General features: G+C 42.6%; 1 protein-coding gene across 1 annotated transcript in view; it reads right to left on the bottom strand.

The window, feature by feature from the left end:
- Nucleotides 1–308: 308 nt before the first annotated feature.
- Nucleotides 309–22,452, bottom strand: part of GOLGA7 (golgin A7) — a 40,029-nt gene continuing 17,885 nt past the window's right edge. The window contains exons 3-6 of the mRNA XM_077469710.1: nt 10,583–10,735; nt 8,044–8,145; nt 5,735–5,784; nt 309–1,407 (exon numbers count right to left, since the gene is read on the bottom strand). Coding sequence (XP_077325836.1) covers nt 5,740–5,784; nt 8,044–8,145; nt 10,583–10,735 — 300 coding nt within the window. The 3' untranslated portion in view covers nt 309–1,407; nt 5,735–5,739. The remainder of the gene's footprint in view (nt 1,408–5,734; nt 5,785–8,043; nt 8,146–10,582; nt 10,736–22,452) is intronic.

The raw sequence follows: 22,452 nt of genomic DNA, 5'->3' as shown, positions 1-22,452 counted from the left end.
TCTGTACTATTCTCTCTCAAAGCAACTCTAATCAGTTCTGTTTAGAAAGCTACAGACTGTCTATTGAAAGCTTACCATTAACCTCCACAGCTATTCCATTGTGACTACACAGCTGATGTAGACCACCTCTACAGCGAAATCCTGAAAATCTAACCGTGTAATGCCACAATGTAATTATGTTACAGCAAGAATTTAAAAACGTGTTATCAAAAAAAAACGACTTGGGTAAATATTACAACAGTGCAAAAAATTTGAAAAACACTAAATTAATGCAATTACCTAAAAAAAATGATAAATCACACAAAGACTTCCCTATAAATTATGTTTATTCATAATAAATCTGATGCATAAAAGCACATGATGTGTGACAGTGACTTAATGTACATGGCATGAGCAATCCGCTTATATATATAGAAAAACCACAGAACCAGTTACCACACACAGCCAATCTGTTAACCATTCAGTTACAAGCAGCTTGCACAGCAGCAAGATTGTCCTGGGGAGGAGGAGGGTGGTAGAATAGGGCACCAGTCAGCAGCAGCTGTCATACTGGAATGTGAATTGGCATCACAATTGCACATTTTACGATCTGTTTCAGTCAGAGCTGCCCAAGTTTCAGCCAATCAATGTATGTGTATAAAAACTGGTACTCTTTGTGTGGGCCACATCACAACTACCATTTAAGCACTTCAAAATGTGCCAAGTGAAAATAGAATCAGCACCAACTTCATAATGAAAAAGTCACATGTCTAGCGTTACACAAAAACGGAAAAAAAAAAAAAAAGAAAGAAAAATTAGGGAAAAGCTTTAAAAAAATATTATATTAAAAACGCAAGAAAAAGTAAGCCAGGAAAGGGATAATGCAATTCTAGAATATAGAAATAAATATTTGGATGACAGAAGGGGAAAATTCTATTATACTTCAACAGGCCACTCGACTGACAGCCTGGCACCAGAAAATCATGTCCACCCCAAAACCGCCTCCATCTGTGAGAATTAAATCCCCCATCATGCAATGAGCTTCCTCAAGCCATTGTCTGTTTTATACTTACTACACGTGACTTCCACTCTACTGCTAGAGAAATACAACAGATACTGTAAGAAAGATGCCATAGCAGAGTTCCATACAGTGATCAGAACATTGGCACAATCCCAAGCCCATGATTCTTCCCTGAAAACGATATCCATTCCGCTAAGCCATCTTCATCCATCTTCTCTGCATGTTCAGCCATAAAGACAGCAGGCTGGCAGGGTCACCAATTGGCACGGAAGGGGGCACTGGGTCCATGAGGTAAAACAACAAGGAGAAGTCATGAAGGATGATAGATATGGGAATGGCGATTCAAGGAATGTCAGGGAGGACGGTCTTTGTAGCAGAAAGTATTTACAGCACAAAGGATTGGTCACCTGTGTGAAGAGATGGTGCACAGCTAATTATTTCCTTGTGGGTAAAATGATTTACACCGAGACCTACACCCACCAAGAGTACATATTTGTCCTGTACAGGTATACATAGATAGGGAGCCCTACTGTGATGAGAAGTTAGATCCAATGGATGGAAATACTTTCCATTGATCTGTTGGTTTTCCCCCTAATCTCCAAAAGCGATTGGAAGTTCTGGTACTGAAGTCGGAAGAGTCAATATATAACAAACGACCAAGGATTTTGATTGTAGCAGACCCCTATAGCATGGCTCCATACAAGGGTAGAAATTTTCCCTGTACACAGGCTATCAACACACCCTGCAAATTCTAGCAGCAAGAATCTACGGACTCCTGCGTCTGAATTGACAGGTGTGCATCAACAGCTGAAGTGATGGTTTGCACAACCAGCAATTAACTGCAGTTAGAGGTAGATGATCCTGGCTGGAAACAATGGGATTGATTTACTATAACTAAGGGTCGGTTCACACTGGGACGATTTGTCAGGCGACTTAGCCATCTGACAAGTAGCGTCCCGTTCTGTACAATGGAACTGTTCTAAATTGTGTTCCTGTACGACTTTGGGGGTGACTTGCATTGACTTCTATAGAGAAGTAGTTTTGCAAGTCGCCGCAGCGATCGTGTCCAGGTCGCCTGAGGCAGTCGCGCTGCCTCAGTGTGAACTGGACCTAAAGAGCAAAATTTAGTACAGCCATGCATGGTAGACATTTAGCTTCCAACTTCAGCTTGTTCAATTAGGGCTCTTTTCACAGGCGGACCAATCAGTTTTTTTAGGCAGACCCAATTGGACCATCCATTGCCCTTTATGGGGCAATGTGTCTTGACACCCACCAAGTTCCGACCTTATCCACTAAAAACACAGACAGATGGGGGATCCGATCCCCACCCATCTGGTGAATCAGATGACGGTCGGATTTAAATGTACAGGCAGTCTGTTTACATCCAACTGCTCACGGAGAAAAGCAGACCGTGTCCGTGCCCACTCTGCATAAGCGGAGCAGACATGGACTTGTCATCTGCCCACTCAGCGTGGATAAGCAGACAGATATCACGCTGAGCAGGCGGATTCCCCCCCCCCCCCCCCCCCCGTGTGAAAGAGCCTTTAATCTTTGACAAAAAAAACCTGGAAGCTGGTTGGTTTTTATGCAGAGCTGCACCAGATTTTGAATTCTCCAGTTTTAGTAAATCAACCCGTCTTTCCGCACCCAACCAACCACATCCACTGTAGGCAAACGCTGGCTGTGCAAACAGCTCTTTGTACACAAAAGCTAAAACAAAACAAAAAAAACCCAACAAGGTGCTGCAAGGTAGCACTTCCTGGGTTCCAGCCTAGGACAGACCCCACTGCCTCCTGGAATTGCTAAATCACAGCTATCCCAGAAGACACTGGAGTTTATTTACTAAACTGGAGAGTGCAAAATCTGGTGCAATTCTGCTTAGAAACCAATAAGTTTCTAGGTTTTATTGCTAAAGCTTAAATTTAACTAGTTAAAGTTAGAAGCTGATTGGTTACTATGCGCAGCTGCGCCAAATTGTGAGTGCACCAGTTTTAGTAAATCTCCCCTGGTGTGTTCCTAAGACACAACTTTGCGTATAATGTCTGCTCACAACTGCCGCAGGGCGCTATAGTGCCCATCTATTAGAAGCTGGTGGCATTTGTGCACATGTGTAGACTCCACTTTTTTAAAAATGGTAGCGCGGAAGAGGGAAACCATTTGTGCACGGTTAAATTGATCAAAAACCGTTACATCTTGACTTTAAGTTTAAAGTCGAACTATAGGCAAAACTTTTTTTTTCCGGATAGAGCAAGTGAAGGTTATAACCCCGGTCATATTTTTTTTTTTTTTATTTCCGCCACCTCATTGCTGAGACTTCAAACAGGAAGTGAGAGGAAATCCTGCAAATTAAGGCCACCAGAACTAATGTGCCCATTGGAAGATTTACCCTCTATTACTTTTCTGGGGACAACCCAAAGTTTGTTATTTTCTTTCACTTTTAATGATATCGGTAAACAGGACAAAAAGAGAGGGTGAATTACCCTAATGGGGGCACAGAGAGCAATAAAAACTGACACGGGTTCTAATCCCTCTCCACTCCAACCAAAAAATTTTTAAAAAAAGTTTGGTCTTTAAATATACTTTATTCCTACTATGCTTTTAGCAGATGTTTTTTTTTTTTTAACAATATTCTCTTTAGGTGACAGCACTTCATAGTTTTTTTTCTCTTTAAAGCCATTACAATAATACAAAGAAGGAAGATAACCCAAAATGTATTCTTTGCATGTTTCAATTTGCACCAATTGCACCATGAGACTTCCAATTTGAAAGTATAAAATCGTTCTTTTAATGCAAATATGTGAGAAGTAAACAACAATAAAATCCACTGCATTATAGATCAGACTATAATATTTTATTTTTTCTAATACAATAAAAGGGAATGAACTATATTTGACCAAATGCAAGTGTAACACTAATGCTGCAGTAAATCCAGCACATAAATAATTACCAATGATTTAGTGTTCATTGGATGGATTGGTAATGTTTCAGGGTAGTATCAGTTCTTTTTGAAGCCAGGAGTACAAGTGTCAAAAACATTCTCCTCCCTTTTAATGGTTGGGTAAATCACCAAAAAAACGTCCAATCAGAGCACAGTGGAGGAACTGAAGACAGGAAATTGGAATATAACTGGATTTCCACTTTAGTCTGAGATCAGCTGTTTACCACGCCTCTATTGCTGTGATAGCTGATTCACTTAAGTGTTTAGAACACGTGTCAAACACAAGACCCGTGGGCTGAATCCGGCCCTCCAGGTCATTTCATGAGGCCCTCACACCTCTCCTGCAGCATTCCCCTCATCTCCACCACCCCGTTTTAGCAGTCGGCAGCAGCGAGGACGACAGAACTCCTCCTTGAGATCCTGTTGCTCTCTGTAAAGCTCCACCCCCCTCGTCTCTGCCTCCCCTGGTCTCAGAATTCAGAAGACTCCAGCCCCCCTCTGGTCCTCCTCCGGACCCTGCACTTTCTGCTTCCTAGCTCTGGCTTCCCACTGTGAAGTTTTGAAAGAATGAGAGCACCACACCAGCTAGTACAGCCCTGATGAAGGCGGAGCACTGAGCCCCCAAAACATGTTGGTTGTTATTAAATTTAAGTTTTTTTTTGAAAGTCTATACAAGCTGGTGTGGTGCTCCCATCCTTTCAAAATTTCAACAAACCCCTCTGGGGTCCAGCAAAACCCCACAGTTGCTGTGAGCAGCCTCTAGGACCACAAACCACCTATCTCATCAAAACACATCTACATAAGATTCAGTGCTTCTAGATCAAAAAGACTGCATGTACCCACTGTGATGTAAGGAAGGGTAGGTGACTCTTGACCTGATGGTGGGGGCTCTTGGAATCTAATGCAAGGTCGGTGGTGTTCTGGACATCTAGTCTTACAGATACATTCAGCCCTTTGAGGGCGACCATAATGCTGATGCGGCCCATGATAAAATCAAGTTTGACACCCCTGGTTTAGAATATATAAAGTGTGTTTTTACCTTAATACATTACCTGCAGTAAGGCAAAAAAAACTTTTTTGTTTTAGTTTAGTTGTTCCTCCCCACCCCCTTTTCTAAATACATACCCGAGTCCTATATTGATCCAGCGATGTGCCCATCTGCAGCAGCACTGGTTCACTCTCTCCCCTCAGAGAGGATCCTGTGGCTGTCAATCAAATGCTGTATGGAGGGAGCAGGGGCAGGGCCGAGCTGTGTGTGTCTATAGATGCACATAGCCAGGCTTAGGAGTGAGCCCGCAGGTGTACCACCATAGGAAGTGGCTTCCTAAGGGGTATACACAGAATAGGAGGAGCTGAGAGTGCTGGCCGGGACCCCAGAAATGGAGGTTCGGGGCTGCTCTGTGCAATACCATTGCACATATGTTTGCCATTAAAAAAAAAAAAAAAAAAATTAGAGATTACACACACACACACACACACACACACACACACACACACACACACACACACTTTAAAGAGACGTGGATTTTTTAAATTATCCATGGCTTGAGAAATAACTGATACTAGTCCATGCAATTGCTGTATAATGGAGAATATTGAACTTTATTTTGCTGGTGGCATATATGCATTAAAAAAGCTTTTTTATAGTCACTTGAAAAAAAATTATGTTGTGCTCTTGTTTATTACAGCAATGATGCTGTCAATGCATAGTTACGGCAATTTTCAGATACATTTTGCCACCAATCTTTCCATTTTACGATTTCTTAAAGCTAATGAAATAGCTAACCATCACATACCTGTCCTATCTGCCAGTCAGACTTCTGTCCTCATAGATTGTGATTTCAATCTGTATGTTATGTCAAGGAATGGGATCTACATGTTTATCAGTTCAACACAATATTTCCTTATAAACTTTTGTTAAGACTTGATTGTTTGATTTTTATTAAAATACACTAGTTATTAACATGATATATTCACTTTAGCTTTACACTGTAATAATGTATTTAAATGGCTGTTGATGGGCACATCAAAGTCTGAGTCACATTGTCCTCAAGTTCAATAACTACTGCATCACAAGGGGGCAATTTGTGGCATTGTGCCCAGGTTTTTTTTTTTAGGTCTCCCTAATTTGTCAGGTGACCCAAGTGAAAGCTGGTACATTCAGCTAATTAAAAAGGTAAGAAGTGCATTTGCGCTACTACCTAACCCCTTGACTGAAAGCACACTAACCATTGCAGATGTATACTTACCTGGAGTCCACAGCCAAAGTTCACCAAACATTTGCCAGCCCACTGTTGACAGCTTCTGTGCAGTTGACCCCCATACACTTCTATGGAGCTGTCTCTTGAGCTATACACACTCACCGGCCACTTTATTATTAGGTACACCTTGCTAGTATCGGGTTGGACCCCCTTTTGCCTTCAGAACTGCCTGAATTCTTCCTGGCATAAATTCAACAAGGCGTTGGAAACATTTCTCATAGATTTTGGTCCACATTGACATGACAGCATCACACAGTTGCTGCAGATTTGTCGGCTGCACATCCATGATGCAAATCTCTGGTTCCACCACATTCCAAAGGTGCTCTATTGGATCGAGATCTGGGTGACTGTGGAGGCCAATGGAGTACAGTGACCTCATTGTCATGTTCAAGAAACAAGATTGAGATGATTTGATCTTAGTGACATGGTGCATTATCCTGCTGGAAGGAGCCATCAGAAGATGGGGACACTGTAGTCATAAAGGGATGGACATAGTCAGCAACAATACTCAGATAGGCCGTGTGTTTAAAGAGGAAGTAAACCCTAATGGGTTTACTTCCTCTATGTCTCCCTGCAAAGGTAAAGAATAATGGACTACTATGCATCGCATAGTAGCCTGTTATGTGTCACTTACCTGACACAGGAGCCAGTGATGTCACCGATGTCCCCTGTAGTTCGGAGCATCCATCTTCTTCCGGGTATCGCTGCTCCGGCCACTCACAGCGCCGGAGCAGCGAGGAAGTCACTCCCGCGCATGCGAGCTGCCACTAACGGCATATCACCGTAAGCAGAGGCATGCTGCGAACGGCGATAGGGCGAATGTGTTTCGCTGTCTACGGCACATGCGCCGTAGACAGCTGTCACTGTCTTTTAGTAAATATCCCCTAAAACGTGTAGGTTTAGGAGATATTTCTTGGACCTACAGGTAAGCCTTAATCTAGGCTTACCTGTAGGTCAAAGTGGTTTGTAAGGGTTTACAACCACTTTAAATGATGCTCAATTGGTACTAAGGGGCCGAAGTGTGCCAAGAAAATATCCCCCACACCATTACACCATCACCAGCCCGAACCATTGATACAAGGCAGGTTGGACCCATGCTTTCATGTTTACTCCAAATTCTGACCCTACCATCTGAATGTTGCAACTGAAATGGAGACTCATCAGACCAGGCAACATTTTCCCAATCTTCTATTCATCCAATTTTGGTGAGTCTGTGCAAATTCTGATTTTAGGTTTGAACTTCAACAAGTCGTCTTCACCACATCTAGATGCCTAAATGCATTGAGTTGCTGCCATGTGATTGACCGATTAACAATTTGTGTAACCAAGCAACTGAACAGATGTACCTAAAAAAAGTGTCCGGTGTAGTTGCATACACAGGTCCATGTTAATGCAGATATACAAAATAGAGATTATCCACAATTACTTTAGTACATCTGCCAGAAGGCCTACTTCATCATGGCACAGATCTACTATTCAAGAAGAAACAAAACAAGTATGGCCAGTTAACAGATCCAAAAGGGTGAGGAGGCTACAAAAAACCTTGTAGGCCACTGGCAATACAGGAATAACAGATAACATACTTAACTAGTAAGGGTACATTCACCAGTTACAATGCGGTGGTCGGTGTGCAGTGTAATTCATTCAGGTCAGCACAATGCCTGATACGCCAGCCAATCTCTGTGCATCACACTGTTCATTTTTTTTTTTTGTTGTAAAACAAACTTTATTGCAGTGTCATGCAGACATCTCTTAAATTCAATTGGCCTTACATATTTTTCTCACAATAGGTGCACTTTAACTGTAGATCTACTAGTAAAAGCAGTCAGATGAGAAAAGGATACCACCCGGAGCCCCCTCTCTATAGGGTCAGTAAGGAGAAGTCCTTGCGGAGCATAAATCTTCTCATTCTGCTCCTGAATAAACTTTGCAATCTTCTTCAGAACCTGAGCATACAAGAAACAAAAGAAGAAGAATAAGCACAACACATACAAAGGGAAAACAAAAATTTATAGAAAAGAAAAATGAACTTTCCTAATAATATTAATAATAGGAGTACATTTACAAATGGTGGACTCTACAAACCGCCCTTCCTTGTAATGAAGTACTGAGGAAAACATGGAGCCTGTCATTGCTGATATTCGCCTGCCATATTTTCTAAGCGGACTGATCCAAAATAAGCTTGCAGTGAGGGAAGTCTGAACTCCTTATGCAATTTCTAGGCCAGTGATTCTAAGTAGAGAAACCACTGAACTGGGATGAAAGTCAGGCAACTGGCATTTTCAGGGAGAGAGGGGTCAGCAACAGCAGCCTACAAAATTTCCCTTAGTAACATTTTCAGTTCATGTTCCATAAGTGGTATTAGAACCCATTCACACCACATGCAGTGCAGTGCTCTTTTCTCTGCATCAAATAAAAAAAATAAAAAAAAGCATTGAAATTAAATGAATATGGGTTCCAATGGCATAGTTCACACCAGCGTGTTCTAGTGCTTTACAGTTCCAAAAAAATAAAAAATAAAAGTACATCATAAGTACATCAAGCTGTTTTTTTCTTGCACAGAACTGTACTGGAATGTGGAAAACAAGCATTAAAACTTTAGAAACACAAATGCAGAAAAGCATCCAAAAAAAATTTGGAGGACGCTTTTGTGGTGTAAATAGGCACTGACAGACTTACAGTCCTCTTAAAAAAAAAAAAAAAAAAAAAAAAGTACAAATTAAGCAACACCAAATCATAGCAGTGGTAAAAATGCACAGCAAAAGCTGTGATCAGGTTCCAAAATGGCCTGCAAAGAATTTCCCAAGAACAGCAAATAAAAAAAAAAAAATTGCTTTCAGACCTTATCGATGACAATAGTCACCAAAATAATCTTTCGGGGCTTCCCTTTCCAGTGCTCTATGGGAAAATGAGAGTCGTCCAGTGAGTTTCAACTTTAGGCATCAAGTACCACCAACAAGGGAAGTTTAAAGCCGCGTACACACGGGCGGACTGTATGGCCTACTTAGTCCGCCGAAACACATTTCAGCGGACAGTCCGCTCGTGTGTGGGCTTCAGCGGACTTTTTCAGCGTGCAGTCTGGCGTACTAAGTATTTCGGAATTTCCGTAATACTGTCTGTCATACTTTGGTTTCAGCGGACAATCCGCTCATCAGTAGGCTAGTTGGACGGACTAAGAATGGCGCATGCTCAGAAAGGATTTACACGGCGGAAGGTTGCATTGCTGTGTCTTGGACTTCCTATTTCTAGTCCCGTCGTACACGTCATCGCGCAAGCTTTCAACGGACTGTTTGTGCATCCGTGTGTGGTCAAGTCCGTTCATTCAAAAGTATGACGGACTGTCCGTCGGATTGTATGACGGACTAAGTAGGCCATACAATCCGCCCGTGTGTACGCGGCTTTAGGCTGCAGCCACACTTCTTTTATTTAGATACATATTTTTCACAGAAATAGATGTAAAAGTATGACAAGGCACACTGATAGGCTCTGGAATAAGCATTGCAATGCACAGTGTTGCAGGTAAAACATATTTTAGCATTATCTGACACGCGTTTCCAGTTACTCCAATGGAAATGCACGTGCAATAAAAAACACAAAAACGGTTTTCAGATTTCCCTTGGATAAAATGTAAATGATGAAAGATAGAAAAAGCATGATGATTTGCTGCGAGTCAGACTTTCCAGGACAATGGAAATCTCAAACACAGATGTTCTCAGACCAATGTAAATTTTTTTTCTCTCATTATACAGCATTATCTTGACCAACATCTCTGGAACCATACGGGTTAAAGGACAGGAATAGAGTGATGAAGTAGTATATAAACCCCATTTCTCAAGTGCATGTTTGCTTTATATATCTCTGAAAGAGATGAATTCATCCACAGCCACCACTTTCCTTGAGCCATTTAAGAACTGTCCAACGACCCAATATTTACTGTCAGGTTGAAGGGGGGGGGGGGTGTTGAGGACACTGGCTGCTGCCTATTAACCACTTTGGTGTTGGGCCCAATAGTGTACATAGGAAGGCTGCTTCCTGATGCTCAGTGGAAGAGAGAGGGTTTACCGGAGTCTGGCCAGCCCTAACTGAATAAATAAATCCAGGATCTGTCTGTACGTGGCAAGCTATTTCATCTGCAAGCTGCTGAAAGGTCTCAATTCATTCTCCAAGAAACCTCAACTAAAACACAGCTGACTGCAAATAAAAACGGTACATTTTAAATCCGCACTCAGCTTTAATTCTTCAGGAGGAAAATAAACGACTCAGCAGGGGCTTAAAAGAACTAATATGGAGGCTTGCAAAACCTTTTCCTTCAGTAGAATAGACATGCCATGTGGCCTACAGGCCCTGCAACAGGGTGCATTAAAACGTGGCCAAATCACCCACCTTCTCGTAGTGTGTCTCCATGCACAGGAATATAGTATAGGCCGTGAGACAAGCAAGGCAGCCTTCCAGATATGACTGTCCCCCTAGCTTCTCTGCCTCAGCATACAAGTTGTTCAGCGTCCTCACAGTCTCCTCAAACTGCTGTCTGTCAATCTGGGAAAAGAGAGCAAACTGTTAGGAAATTATCTTATACCATGTGCAAATCCATGATAACTATTATTTGTGGTTCTTGCATCACTGACACACATTACATATGAGCATGGTTCAACAACCTATTATTAAGCCAAAGATGTATAGAATACATGTCTGAAAATTTACAACAAAATGTTATCTACAGTGCTCAGCATAAATGAGTACACCCCTTTTGAAAAGTAAGATTTTAATCAATATCTCAATGAACATAATAACAAATTTCCAAACTTTTTGACAAAATTGAGTTTTATAGAACATTTGTTTAGCTCAGGGCTCGACAAAACCCGGGCGCCAGGTCGCATTGGCGACTAGAAATAGCGACCTCGCGCCTGGGGCAGCACAGCTGGGGGTATCCTGTCTCTGTGGACCCCCCCAGCGTGATCGCGTCGGGCCGTTCCGCCGGCGGCCGAAAATTTAGGCCGCGGCTTTGAGGCCTTCTGCGGTCCTATGATTCCTTATGGAATCTGGCGCCCTCTTGTGGTCGCCGTTGGTATGACAAACCAGCAATGCTAATGACTGTTTTATATTACCTGCCTCTTCTTCCCTTTATTTAGAACCCCCTAAACATTATATATATTTTTTATTCTAACACCCTAGAGAATAAAATGGTGGTTGTTGCAATACTGTCTTTCACACCGTATTTGTGCAGCGGACTTACAAGCGCACTTTTGTTGGGAAAAATAATTTAGTTAATAAAAAAATAAGACAACAGTAAAGTTAGCCCAATTATTTTTTATATTGTGAAAGATAATGTTACACCGAGTAAATTGATACCCAACATGTCACGCTTCAAAATTGCACCCGCTCATGGAATGGCGACAAACTTTTACCCTTTAAAATAACCATAGGCGACGTTTAAAAAAATTCTACAGGTTGCACGTTTTGAGTTACAGAGGAGGTCTGGGGCTAGAATTATTGCTCTCGCTCTACCGATCACGGCGCTACCTCCTATGTGTGGTTCGAACACCGATTTTATATGCGGGCAGGACAGGGCGCGTTTAAAAATTATTATTTTTTCTGCTTATTTTAACTTTTTTTTTTCTCCACTGTTCTTTTAAAAAAAATGTTGTGTCACTTTTATTCTTATTACAAGGAATGTAAAAATCCCTTGTAATAGAAAAAGCATGACAGGTCCTCTTAAATATGAGATCTGGGGTCAGAGAGACCTCGGATCTCATATTTACACTAAAATGCAATTGAAAAAAAAATTGTCATTTGAAAAAAAAAAATATGTCCCTCTAAGAGCTATGGGCAATGACTTGGAGACGGGGGGGGCGGCGACGGCGCTGCTATCTTCCCCTCACTCGTCTCCATGTCAGGCCAGGGACAGGTCCGGATCGCCGTCACGGACCTGGCTCCTAACTTTTTAAGCTGGCTCCTAGATTCCAAGCAAATTTGTCAACCCCTGGTTTAGCTCATTACATGAAAGTAAAGTTATTAATATTATTTAGGATTGCAAAATCTTCAGGTTTTACTCAAATTAGTTGATGCAAAAATGAATACACCCAACAACAAACTACAACAGCTAGTATTTTGTATGACCTTCATGATTTGTAAGGACAGCACCAAGTTTTCCAGGCATATAATGAACAAGTTGGCAACATCTTGCAACATCTATCTTTTTCCATTTTTCAACAACGACCTCTTTTAGAGCCTGGATGCTAGATGGAGAGTAAGGCCCCTTTCACACGAGACGGATCCGTAATGATCCGCCCCGTGATGATCCGCTTGCTCAGCAGGGATGGCTCAGTTTATCCCCACTGAGCTGGCGGATGACAGGGCGGTCCCTGCACAGCTCTCTGCTCTCCTCTATGGGGGATCGGATCCGCTCTGCAGGTGGATAGAAAAATAGGATTTTCCTCCTTTTGCAGAATCGGACCATTGCGGAGACGGACGATATCGGGTGTCTGGATGTTCAGCCACAGGCACCCGCTATCCCATAGGAATGCATGCATGTCCGTATTTCATCCGCAAACGGATGGATGAAATACGGACATACGTTCCGCATGTGTGAAAGGGGCCTAATGCTCGACTTGTCACTTCAGAATTCCCCATATTCCACATTTTTTTCTCTCATCTTTTTAAGTGGGAGAACTTGCATAATTGGCGGCTGACTAAATACTTTTTTGCCCCACAGAATTTTTAAAAATGGTTGTTTTGTTTCAGGTAGCAGCCAGCTACTATTTTACTAACAAAATGTAAAATTTCTCTTCTGTGCAACCACTGCAAGGATGGTCAGTTTGTTGGCAACATTTCCCAGAATCCTTATCTCCCCCTTCCTATAACTGGCTTCTAGAAGACTGCAAAGAGCTTAACAGAACAGGAAGACTTGCATGGATTGCAGCATCCCTGGCAGAGCTTTTAGATTTACTGCACAGGGAGTTTCATCTTAATGAGTTACTACAAAAGAGTGATTGATCATTGAAAATAGTAACAGAAACTTCCACTTAGTACTCATTTGAAAAGATCTCAGCAAGAGCACTGAAGTGGCATGTCTAAATATATACCGAACATGTAAGGACCTGCAAACCTTGCAACACATACATATATATATATATATATATATATATATATATATATACATACATACATACATACATACATACATACATACACATACATATACACACACACACATATACATCTGGCTACCTATTATGACCAACCATTTTTAATCTATTTCCCCGTTCCGGGCCCCTATATACAATCAATAATTTATAAGTATATAATAAAACCCCATTTTATCAATTAATACTTTTTATTCAATTAAACTGGTTTGTTTAAATTAATTTCATTATTTCATATTTTAAATTATTTATATCCCTATTCATCACTTGACCACTTAAGGACCGCCGCATGGCAATGTACGTTGGCGCAATGGCACCGACAGGCACAAGCACGTACATGTACGTGCTTGCCTTCCAGCGGGTGGGGGGTCCGATCGGACCCCCTCCTGCTGGATGTGACGGTCCGTTTCGCTTCAGGAGCGATCCGGGATGAGGGGATGGCCGTTGGTTTCTGGCCATCCCCTCTCGATCGCTCCTGGCGAATGAGACGCTTCCCCCGCCTGTGTATTGTAAACATAGGCAGGGAGGAAGTGATGTCACTCTCCTCGGGGCGGTCTTTTTGAACGGACTGCGAGGAGAACACAATAGTAAGTGCACCAACACTACACTGACATGTAGGTACACATAGGCACACAAATCACCCCCCCCCCCCTCCCAGTCAGTGTCACTGATTGCAGTGATCATTTATTTACTGATCACTGCATTTAGTGTCAGTTGTGACAGTAAAAAGTGTCAGGGCAGTTAGTGTTAGGTCCAGGGTAGCCCCCTACCCCCCCAATAAAGGTTTAACCCCCTGATTGCCCCTAGAGTTAACCCTTTCACCCCCTTTTGCCAGTGTCACTAAGCAATCGTTTTTCTGATCGCTGCATTAGTGTCACTAGTGTCGCTAGGTAGCGAGTTATTTTTTTAGGTTCACCGCCAGGTTTTTATAGCGCTAGGTACCCCCATATACTACCCAATAATGGTTTTAACCCCCTGATTGCCCCTAGTTAACCCTTTCACCAGCAATCATCATATAAGTTCCACTGGTGACGCTGGTTAGCCAGTTAGTTATTTAGGTTCCCCGTCAGGTTTTTATATAGCGCCAGGGACCCCCATATACTACCTAATAAAGATTTTAATCCCCCGATTGCCCCTAGTTTTTTTTTTTTTTTGTAAATTTTTATTTATTAACAGTTTTATCAACACACACAGTACAACACACATATACCAACCCCCCCCCTCCCCCCCCTTAATCCCCTGTGCAGCCTTCCGACCAATACTAAATCACAGTCCATATTTCCAACTATAACAAATATTACATGTCTAAGACATCCATAACAGTACCATCCAACCCGCATACAGAAAAATATCATACTCATATCCCTCCCCCGCCCAACATAGCAAGCCTGAAATCAAAAACCCAGCCCCAACACAATGGATTAATTCACAGTACCATTAGCATCTAGCCAACATTGCCACACTTTCTCAAATTTTTTAGGGCATCCCCTGCTCAAGTAAGTAGCTTTATACATTGGTAGCGACTTGTTAATTATACTTTTCCAGAATGACACCGTGGGTGGCTCTGGACTCTTCCAACACAACAGAATAGCCTTACGGGCATAGAACAAAGAAAGAGAAATCATAATTCTTTGTGCCCTTCTGGGCGCCAACTCCTCCACCAGCCCGAGTAAACAGATCGCTACCGTAACAGGAATCGGCACCGAAAGCACCGTCTGTATAGTGTGAGTCACCCCCTTCCAGAATACCTGTATCTGCTGGCACCGCCAGAACACATGGTCGAAGTCAGCATTATTGTCCGGGCAGCGCCAGCACACCGCCGCATCCGTGCCATATATCCCAGCTATCCTTGCCGGGGTATAGTACACCCTGTGTAAAAGCTTAAATTGAATGAGCCTATCTCTGGCTGATACTAGCGTCTTAAATGGGTAATCCCACATATCATCCCAATCCTCCCCCCCGAAATCCGTAACCAATGCACTCCATGTGTCTCTACACTTTGTAAGCATTTTAGGCCTTTCCACAAAAAGTTCTTTATAAACTGCAGAGAGGGGTTTTATCAGGTCCTCCTTTCGCAGCATGCTCTCCAGGGGAGACACACCCAGCTCCAAAGCATCAGAACCAAACTGAGTAAGGAAGGCGTGCCTCAACTGGAGGTAGCGAAAGAAATACCAATTAGGAAGGGTATATTTTTCTCTCAGTTGATCAAATGTGTACAGTCTTGTCCCCCCCACTATATGTTTCAATTGTTTGATGCCGACCCTGGCCCAAATTACTGGATCCGGAATCGCACCAAAATGTGACAGTCTGGGATTAAACCAGAGAGGGGTGTCCTGTGACCAGCTCCCTGCCTCTGTTTTCTCCCCGATTGCCCCTAGTTAACCCTTTCACCAGTGATCACCGTATAAGTGTTACGGGTGACTCTGGTTAGTTAGTTTGCTTTTTATAGCATCAGGGCACCCACCATTTATTACCCAATAAAGGTTTAACCCCCTGATCACCCGGCGGGTGATATCAATTAGGTTTTAGGGTCAGGGTCTGCGTCGCCCCAGGCAGCGCTAGGTTAGTGCCAGTACCGCTAACACCCACACGCAAAGCATAAACCTCCCGTAGTGGTATAGAATCTGAACAGATCAATATCTGATCTGATCAGATCTATACTAGCGTCCCTAGCAGTTTAGGGTTCCAAAAAAATGCATTGTTAGCGGGATCAGCCCAGATACCTGCTGGCACCTGTGTTTTGCCCCTCTGCCCAGCCCACCCAAGTGCAGTATCGATCGATCACTGTCACTTACAAAACACTAAACACATAACTGCAGCGTTTGCAGAGTCAGGCCTGATCCCTGCGATCGCCAACAGGTTTTTTTGGTAGCGTTTTATATTTAAATCCTGAAGGCAGTGCTCGGTTTTCAGTGTCCCGTACGTGGCTAGGCTCCCAAAAAGTCGCCACACATGTGGTATCCCCGTAATCGGGAGAAGCACTAGAATTTGTTTTGAGGTGTAATTTCACTTATGCCCATAGCATGTGTGAGCAATATATCATTTAGTGACAACTTTGTGCAAAAAAAAAAAAAATTGTAATATTCCTGCAACTTGTGGCAAAATATAAAATATTCCATGGACTCAACATGTGTGGTATCCCCGTACGGAGAAGCAGCAGAATATATTTTGAGGTACAATGGCATGTGTGAGCAATATATCATTTAGTGACAACTTTTTGTAAACTTTTTTTTTTTTTTTTGTGTCATTATTCAATCACTTGGGACAAAAAAATAAAAATATTCAATGGGCTAAACACGCCCCTCAGCAATTTCCTTGGGGTGTCCACTTTCCAAAATGGGGTCATTTGGGGGGGTTTTGTGTTATTTTGGCATTTTATGGCCTTCGAAACTGTGATAGGTAGTGAGGAGTGAAATCAAAAATTTGCACCCTTAGAAATCCTGAAGGCAGTGATTGGTTTTCGGGGTGCCATACGCGGCTAGACTCCCAAAAAGTCCCACATATGTGGTATCCCTGTACTCAGGAGAAGCAGCAGAATATATTTTGGGGTGCAATTCCACATATAACTATGGCATGTGTGAGCAACATATCATTTAGTGACAACTTTTTGTAAACTTTTCATATTTTTATTTATTTTTATTATTCAATCACTTGGGACAAAAAATAAATAAAAAATATTCAATGGGCTCAACATGCACCTCAGCAATTTCCTTGGGGTGTCTACTTTCCAAAATGGGGTCATTTGGGGGGGGGGGTTTGTACTGCCCTGCTATTTTAGCACCTCAAGAAATGAGATAGGCAGTCAAATTAAAAGCTGTGTAAATTCCAGAAAATGTACTCTAGTTTGTAGACGCTATAACTTTTGCGCAAACCAATAAATATACGCTTATTGACATTTTTTTCTACTAAAGACATGTGGCTGAATAAATTTTGCCCTAAATGTATGACTAAAATTGAGTTTATTCGATTTTTCTTATAACAGAAAGTAGAAAATATATTTTTTTCCCTCGAAATTTTCAGTCTTTTTCCATTTATATCACAAAAAAAAAAAAAAAATAATAATAAAAAAAAAATCACAGAGGCAATCAAATACCATCAAAAGAAAGCTCTATTTGTGGGAAGAAAAGGACGCAAATTTCGTTTGGATACAACATTGCATGACCGCGCAATTACCAGTTAAAGCAGTGCAGTGCGAAATTGTAAAAAGACCTCTGGTCCTTTGGCTGACAATTGGTCCGGGGCTGAAGTGGTTAATGTCATTTAATATTATTCATATGAACTCCTATCCCATTACATTCTTTTTAATCAATCTCCCAATTGACTTATATAGACTGTCTGTGAATGATTACAGAATAACCCTTTACTCTGCCCATTACATTTTTTTCTCCAGCTATTTTCAGTCTGCAGGGTACATCCACTTACTATAATGCCGTTTTGTATATATTTGGTTATACTCATTTTTATCTTACATTATAGTGATATTATCTCTTATACGATGCATGAATTGTTTTTCTTTCCGGTTTATTTTATCATTAGGATTTATGTGCTTAGGCTGATGCATATTAATTTCTTGCTTCCACCAATGTTTATACACCAACCTCTCTGACCCCTCCCCTCCGCTCCACTATTTAAGACTGTCCCCTTATACTATCCACCATGCTTGACAAATGAGCGCAACTACCATAACACTCGTATTGCGCACGCTCAGAAACGCGTCACATTTTTGTGACGTCACTGCCCTGTGGCACGCTGTCTCTTGCTCTCCAAGCCTCGCCCTGGATTACCCACTGCAGGGCTGTCCTCCATCATAGCGGTTACCAGCAAGGACTTCAGGAGCCTACAGAGCGTCAAGAACCTACAGGCTTTGACAGTTCACCACCCAATCTTTCCTTCCTGGGATCTGATGTGCCACATATCGCCAGTGAGAAGTGGATATTCTGTGACCTGGTCACCCTCCCTACTCCTGGACTCAACTTTACCTTCTCTAATGTGAGTAGATATTGTTTTTACTATTAAAGTGTTTTATTTATACATTCAGAGATGCCCCCTCCTTGTTTTTTCTCAGCTTCACTGGAATTGGTTTCTTGTCTCCATCGGTGGCAGCCCTGACATACCTTCTCCTTTACACACCCAGTTGGACTATTATGGACTATATATATGGTCATACTGAGTTACTAGAGTACTGCACCTTTTACTTGTATACATTTCCATATTGCTGCAACACTTCTTAGGAGTACCTTGAAACTACATAAAAGGTCTGCCGTGTTCCTATAAATACTTACCTGTACTGTATATAGAGATTCAATTGGTTTCATTGGACTGCTGTTTCAAGATCAACACTGGGACTTATAGGATGCCACATTAATATCTGATAAACCAGCCAGTATGCACACTGTAAAATCTTGACACCTATGTATTGATTGAAACTGAATTTATAATAATATATGATGGCATCCAGGTTGGATATGTTGATGGTTGCGCATAACCTTGTCATTCGAGCAAGAATCCGCAGATTCTTGCCGCAGGAATCCGGCGTCAGCAACAAACTAGCCGCATGAAATATACATTTTGTTTAGGCCATTACACTTTAGAGCTCCCACATAACATCTCACCCCACGCTGAACCTCCTCTATCTATGGAGATGTGTCTAATCACTGCACACATCTCTATAGCTCCATAGATAAACACTCCCAGGCAGACACAGGACACAGCTCTCTGTGTGGTAGAACATACAGCAGAGAAGAGGTCTGAACTGGAGAGAGCTGACCTGCAGAAGATGGGGTCTTGGCCATTTCATTTGCAGCTTAAAGCCGAGCCAACAAGATCAAATCAGACCTGGATTTCGTACAGAAAAATATTAGTTTTATGCATGTGATATAGAGAAGCCCTGAGGCAGCAAAGAACAAGGAATGTGGAGAACAGAGCACAAATGGTGGGAGAACTGATACATGATGGATTGCCTCCTTCCCTCTTCCTGAATCATGGCTGCTATTAGAGTAACATGCTGCTCTCTGGAGACCTCAAATTACAGTTGACTCCTGCTTTCTGCCTCATTTTCTGCAATCCAAAATCACAGCACAAGCAGAAATGACACTGAAACACAAAAGACATAACACTTTAAACTGGCCAGGCCCTGTACGAATGTCGTCTGGTTCCTGAATGAAATTTGCTTAGACATCTTTCGACAGACAAATCGAAGGAGAAAAACTTTCCCCTAACTGTGGCTACACGCAATGCAAATCTTGCAAGAACAAAACCGATGCAGGCTTTTATTTGTGTCCACTGACACCCAATTCTTGTCCACCGACGCCAATGCCGGGGGTTAACGCTGCGTCCACCGACGCCAATGCCGGGGGTTAACGCTGCGTCCACCGACGCCAATGTCGGGGGTTAACGCTGCGTCCACCGACGCCAATGCCGGGGGTTAACGCTGCGTCCACCGACGCCAATGCCGGGGGTTAACGCTGCGTCCACCGACGCCAATGCCGGGGGGTAACATTGCATCCACCGACACCAATGCTTGGCTTGGAGTTCCTACTGCACCCACTGACACAATACTGGATGTCATTATTGCACTCACTGACACCAATGCTGAGGGTTAATGCTGCCTCCACTGACACTTATCCTGGGGTTATTATTGCGTCCACTGACATCAATGCCAAGGGTTATTGATGTGTCCACTGACAACAACGCTGGGGGATATCATTGGTTCCCACTGCATCTGCTGATGCTGAGGGTTATTGTACACTAAATGCACTGCTATATTGTGCAGCCATCTGGAAGGTCTATTTTCTTTAGTGCAAGATAACGCGAAGTCCAGCTCTAAATACCATACTGCAAAGCCTAAAATCAAGGGGGGTTAAGGTATTACAATTCCATACCATTTTTAATGTAATACGAATGTAAGAGTTGTGAGGATACAGGTCAAACTCTGTGCAGCAGTTGTGAGTAAACCATGATACAATGTGCCAGCTGTGAAGGTACAAATATGTAAAATTCCTTATAGCCACTGAGAAGATACAGGTACAATAAATTCCTTGTAAGAATCTGAGTCTGTCAAAGTAGAGGGTCACAAAATGACTGCAAAATAAGCTCAGTAGATTCTGAACTCTCCAGTTTTAGTAAATCTCTCCTACAGTCTACTATTGTGTGTGTATGTATATATATATATATTATATATATATATATATATATATATATATATATATATATATATATATATATATATTTATATTTATATATTTTACAGAAAATTTGAGCATTGAATGGGATATCACCTATTTTAACCACTTGCTGGCTGATTAACTGGGAATTTACGTTAGGACTTTGACATTAAATATTGGGGAAGGCTGCAGCTAGATGGCCGGCTTTTAGATAAAAGTGGTCCCTGCAGTAGATTCACGCGGGATCACTTTTAGATGTCACTTCCGGTTCTCAGGCCATGTAAACATGTTTTTTTATTTTAGGTTTCTTAAAGCAAAAAGTTAAAAATGTTTTTAAAGGGAGAGATTTGGTGCATTTTAGAACCCAGATCTCAGCATAAAGGAAGGACCAATCATCCTGTATTGCTATTGCAAGGGGTGTTTACATTCCTTGTGATAGCAATAAAATCGATCAAAACTTTGTTTTTTAAAAGCCATTGTAAAAGTAAAAAAAAAAAAAAAAAAAGGATTAAAATAAGTATTAATAAAAAAAAATTTAAAAATTTTCCAGCACCCCAGTTCCGTGGGCAATAGTGAATGCATGCATAGGTCACGCTCACATATGTAAGCAGTGTTTGCGCGAGGTATTGCTGCGGACGTCTCAACAAGAGCAATAATTCTAGCACTAGACCTTCTCTGTAACTCTAAACTGGTAACCCGTAGAAATGTTTAAAGCGTGGTCTAAATGGGCTTTAAAGCAGAGTTCCAACGATTTTTTTTTTTTTACAAGTCAGCAGCTACAAATACTGCAGCTGCTGACTTTTAAAATATTGACACTTACCTGCCCAGGGCGCCTGCGATGTCCTCACCCGAAGCCGATCTGTCCCTCGGCTTTCGGGTGGAGGTGCCACCATCTACGGTATGGGAATCAGGAAGTAAAGCCTTGCGGCTTCACAGCCTGGTTCCCTACTGCGCATGTGTGAGTTGTGCTGCGCGTCCTTACTAGTCCCCCAAAAGACAGTGGGGAGGGGGCGGGGACAGAGGAGGGGCCAGACACAGCGTAGATTGTCGCAGAGCCTGCGGTGATCTATGGGAGTAAATACCTGGATTATACAGGTAACTGCTCACCCCTGTGACACCGTGGGTGGGTGGGGGGGGGATGGGGGAGAGGAAGCCGATCAGCGGAAGTTCCATTTTTGGGTGGAACTCCGCTTTAAGTACCATATTCTGGCATCATTTCATGAGCTTGTGCAATTTTAAAGCGTGACATGTTATCTATTTACTTGGCATATCATTTTTCACATTATACAAACAAATCGGGGTATATATTATGTCTTGTTTTTCTTTAATTCAGGGCTCAACAAACCCCAGGCGCCAGGTCGCCTAAGCTGCCACCAGCCCACTCACTATTGATGCCCCAGACATGCAGCAGCATTAACACCGACTGCCGTCTTCCTCCCTCCTCCACACTCAGTGGCGCCGCGCTAAGTGTGTGAAACTGACAAGCAACGGAGAGAGGAGGATCGGTCAGATTTCAGCTTGATATCGGGGTGGGCGGGACCCGGCAGCTATCAAACACCAGCCAATGGGATCTGGGCGGGCTGCTACGTGTATGTGGCCCCGCCCCTTTTCTTAAGCAGCCCAGTAGTTGGCTGGTGTTTGATAGCTGCTGAGTCCCGCCCACCAGCCGGGCTCCGCCCACCAGTCGGGCTCCGCCCACCCCGACATCAAGCTCAAATCTGACAGATCTGCCTCTCTCTTAGTTGTAAGTTTCACACCCCGGCAGGGTCCCGCCCATTCCGACATTAAGCTAAATTCTGACAGCTCCTCTGTTACATTTCAGTAACAGAGTGCTCTGTGTGAAACCAACCAGTGTCACCGCCAATCAGTGCCACCTGCCAGTGTCAGTGCCACCTGCCAGTGCCACCACCAATCAGTGCCACCTGCTAGTTCCAACCAGTGCCACCAT

Source organism: Lithobates pipiens, unplaced genomic scaffold (assembly GCF_037356315.1).
Source record: "Lithobates pipiens isolate NorthernLeopardFrog02 unplaced genomic scaffold, aLitPip1_a1.2 Scaffold_8, whole genome shotgun sequence".
NCBI lineage: Eukaryota > Metazoa > Chordata > Amphibia > Anura > Ranidae > Lithobates > Lithobates pipiens.
The sequence above is the reverse complement of the archived record's forward strand: the minus strand, read 5'-3'. Positions and strand labels throughout refer to the sequence as shown.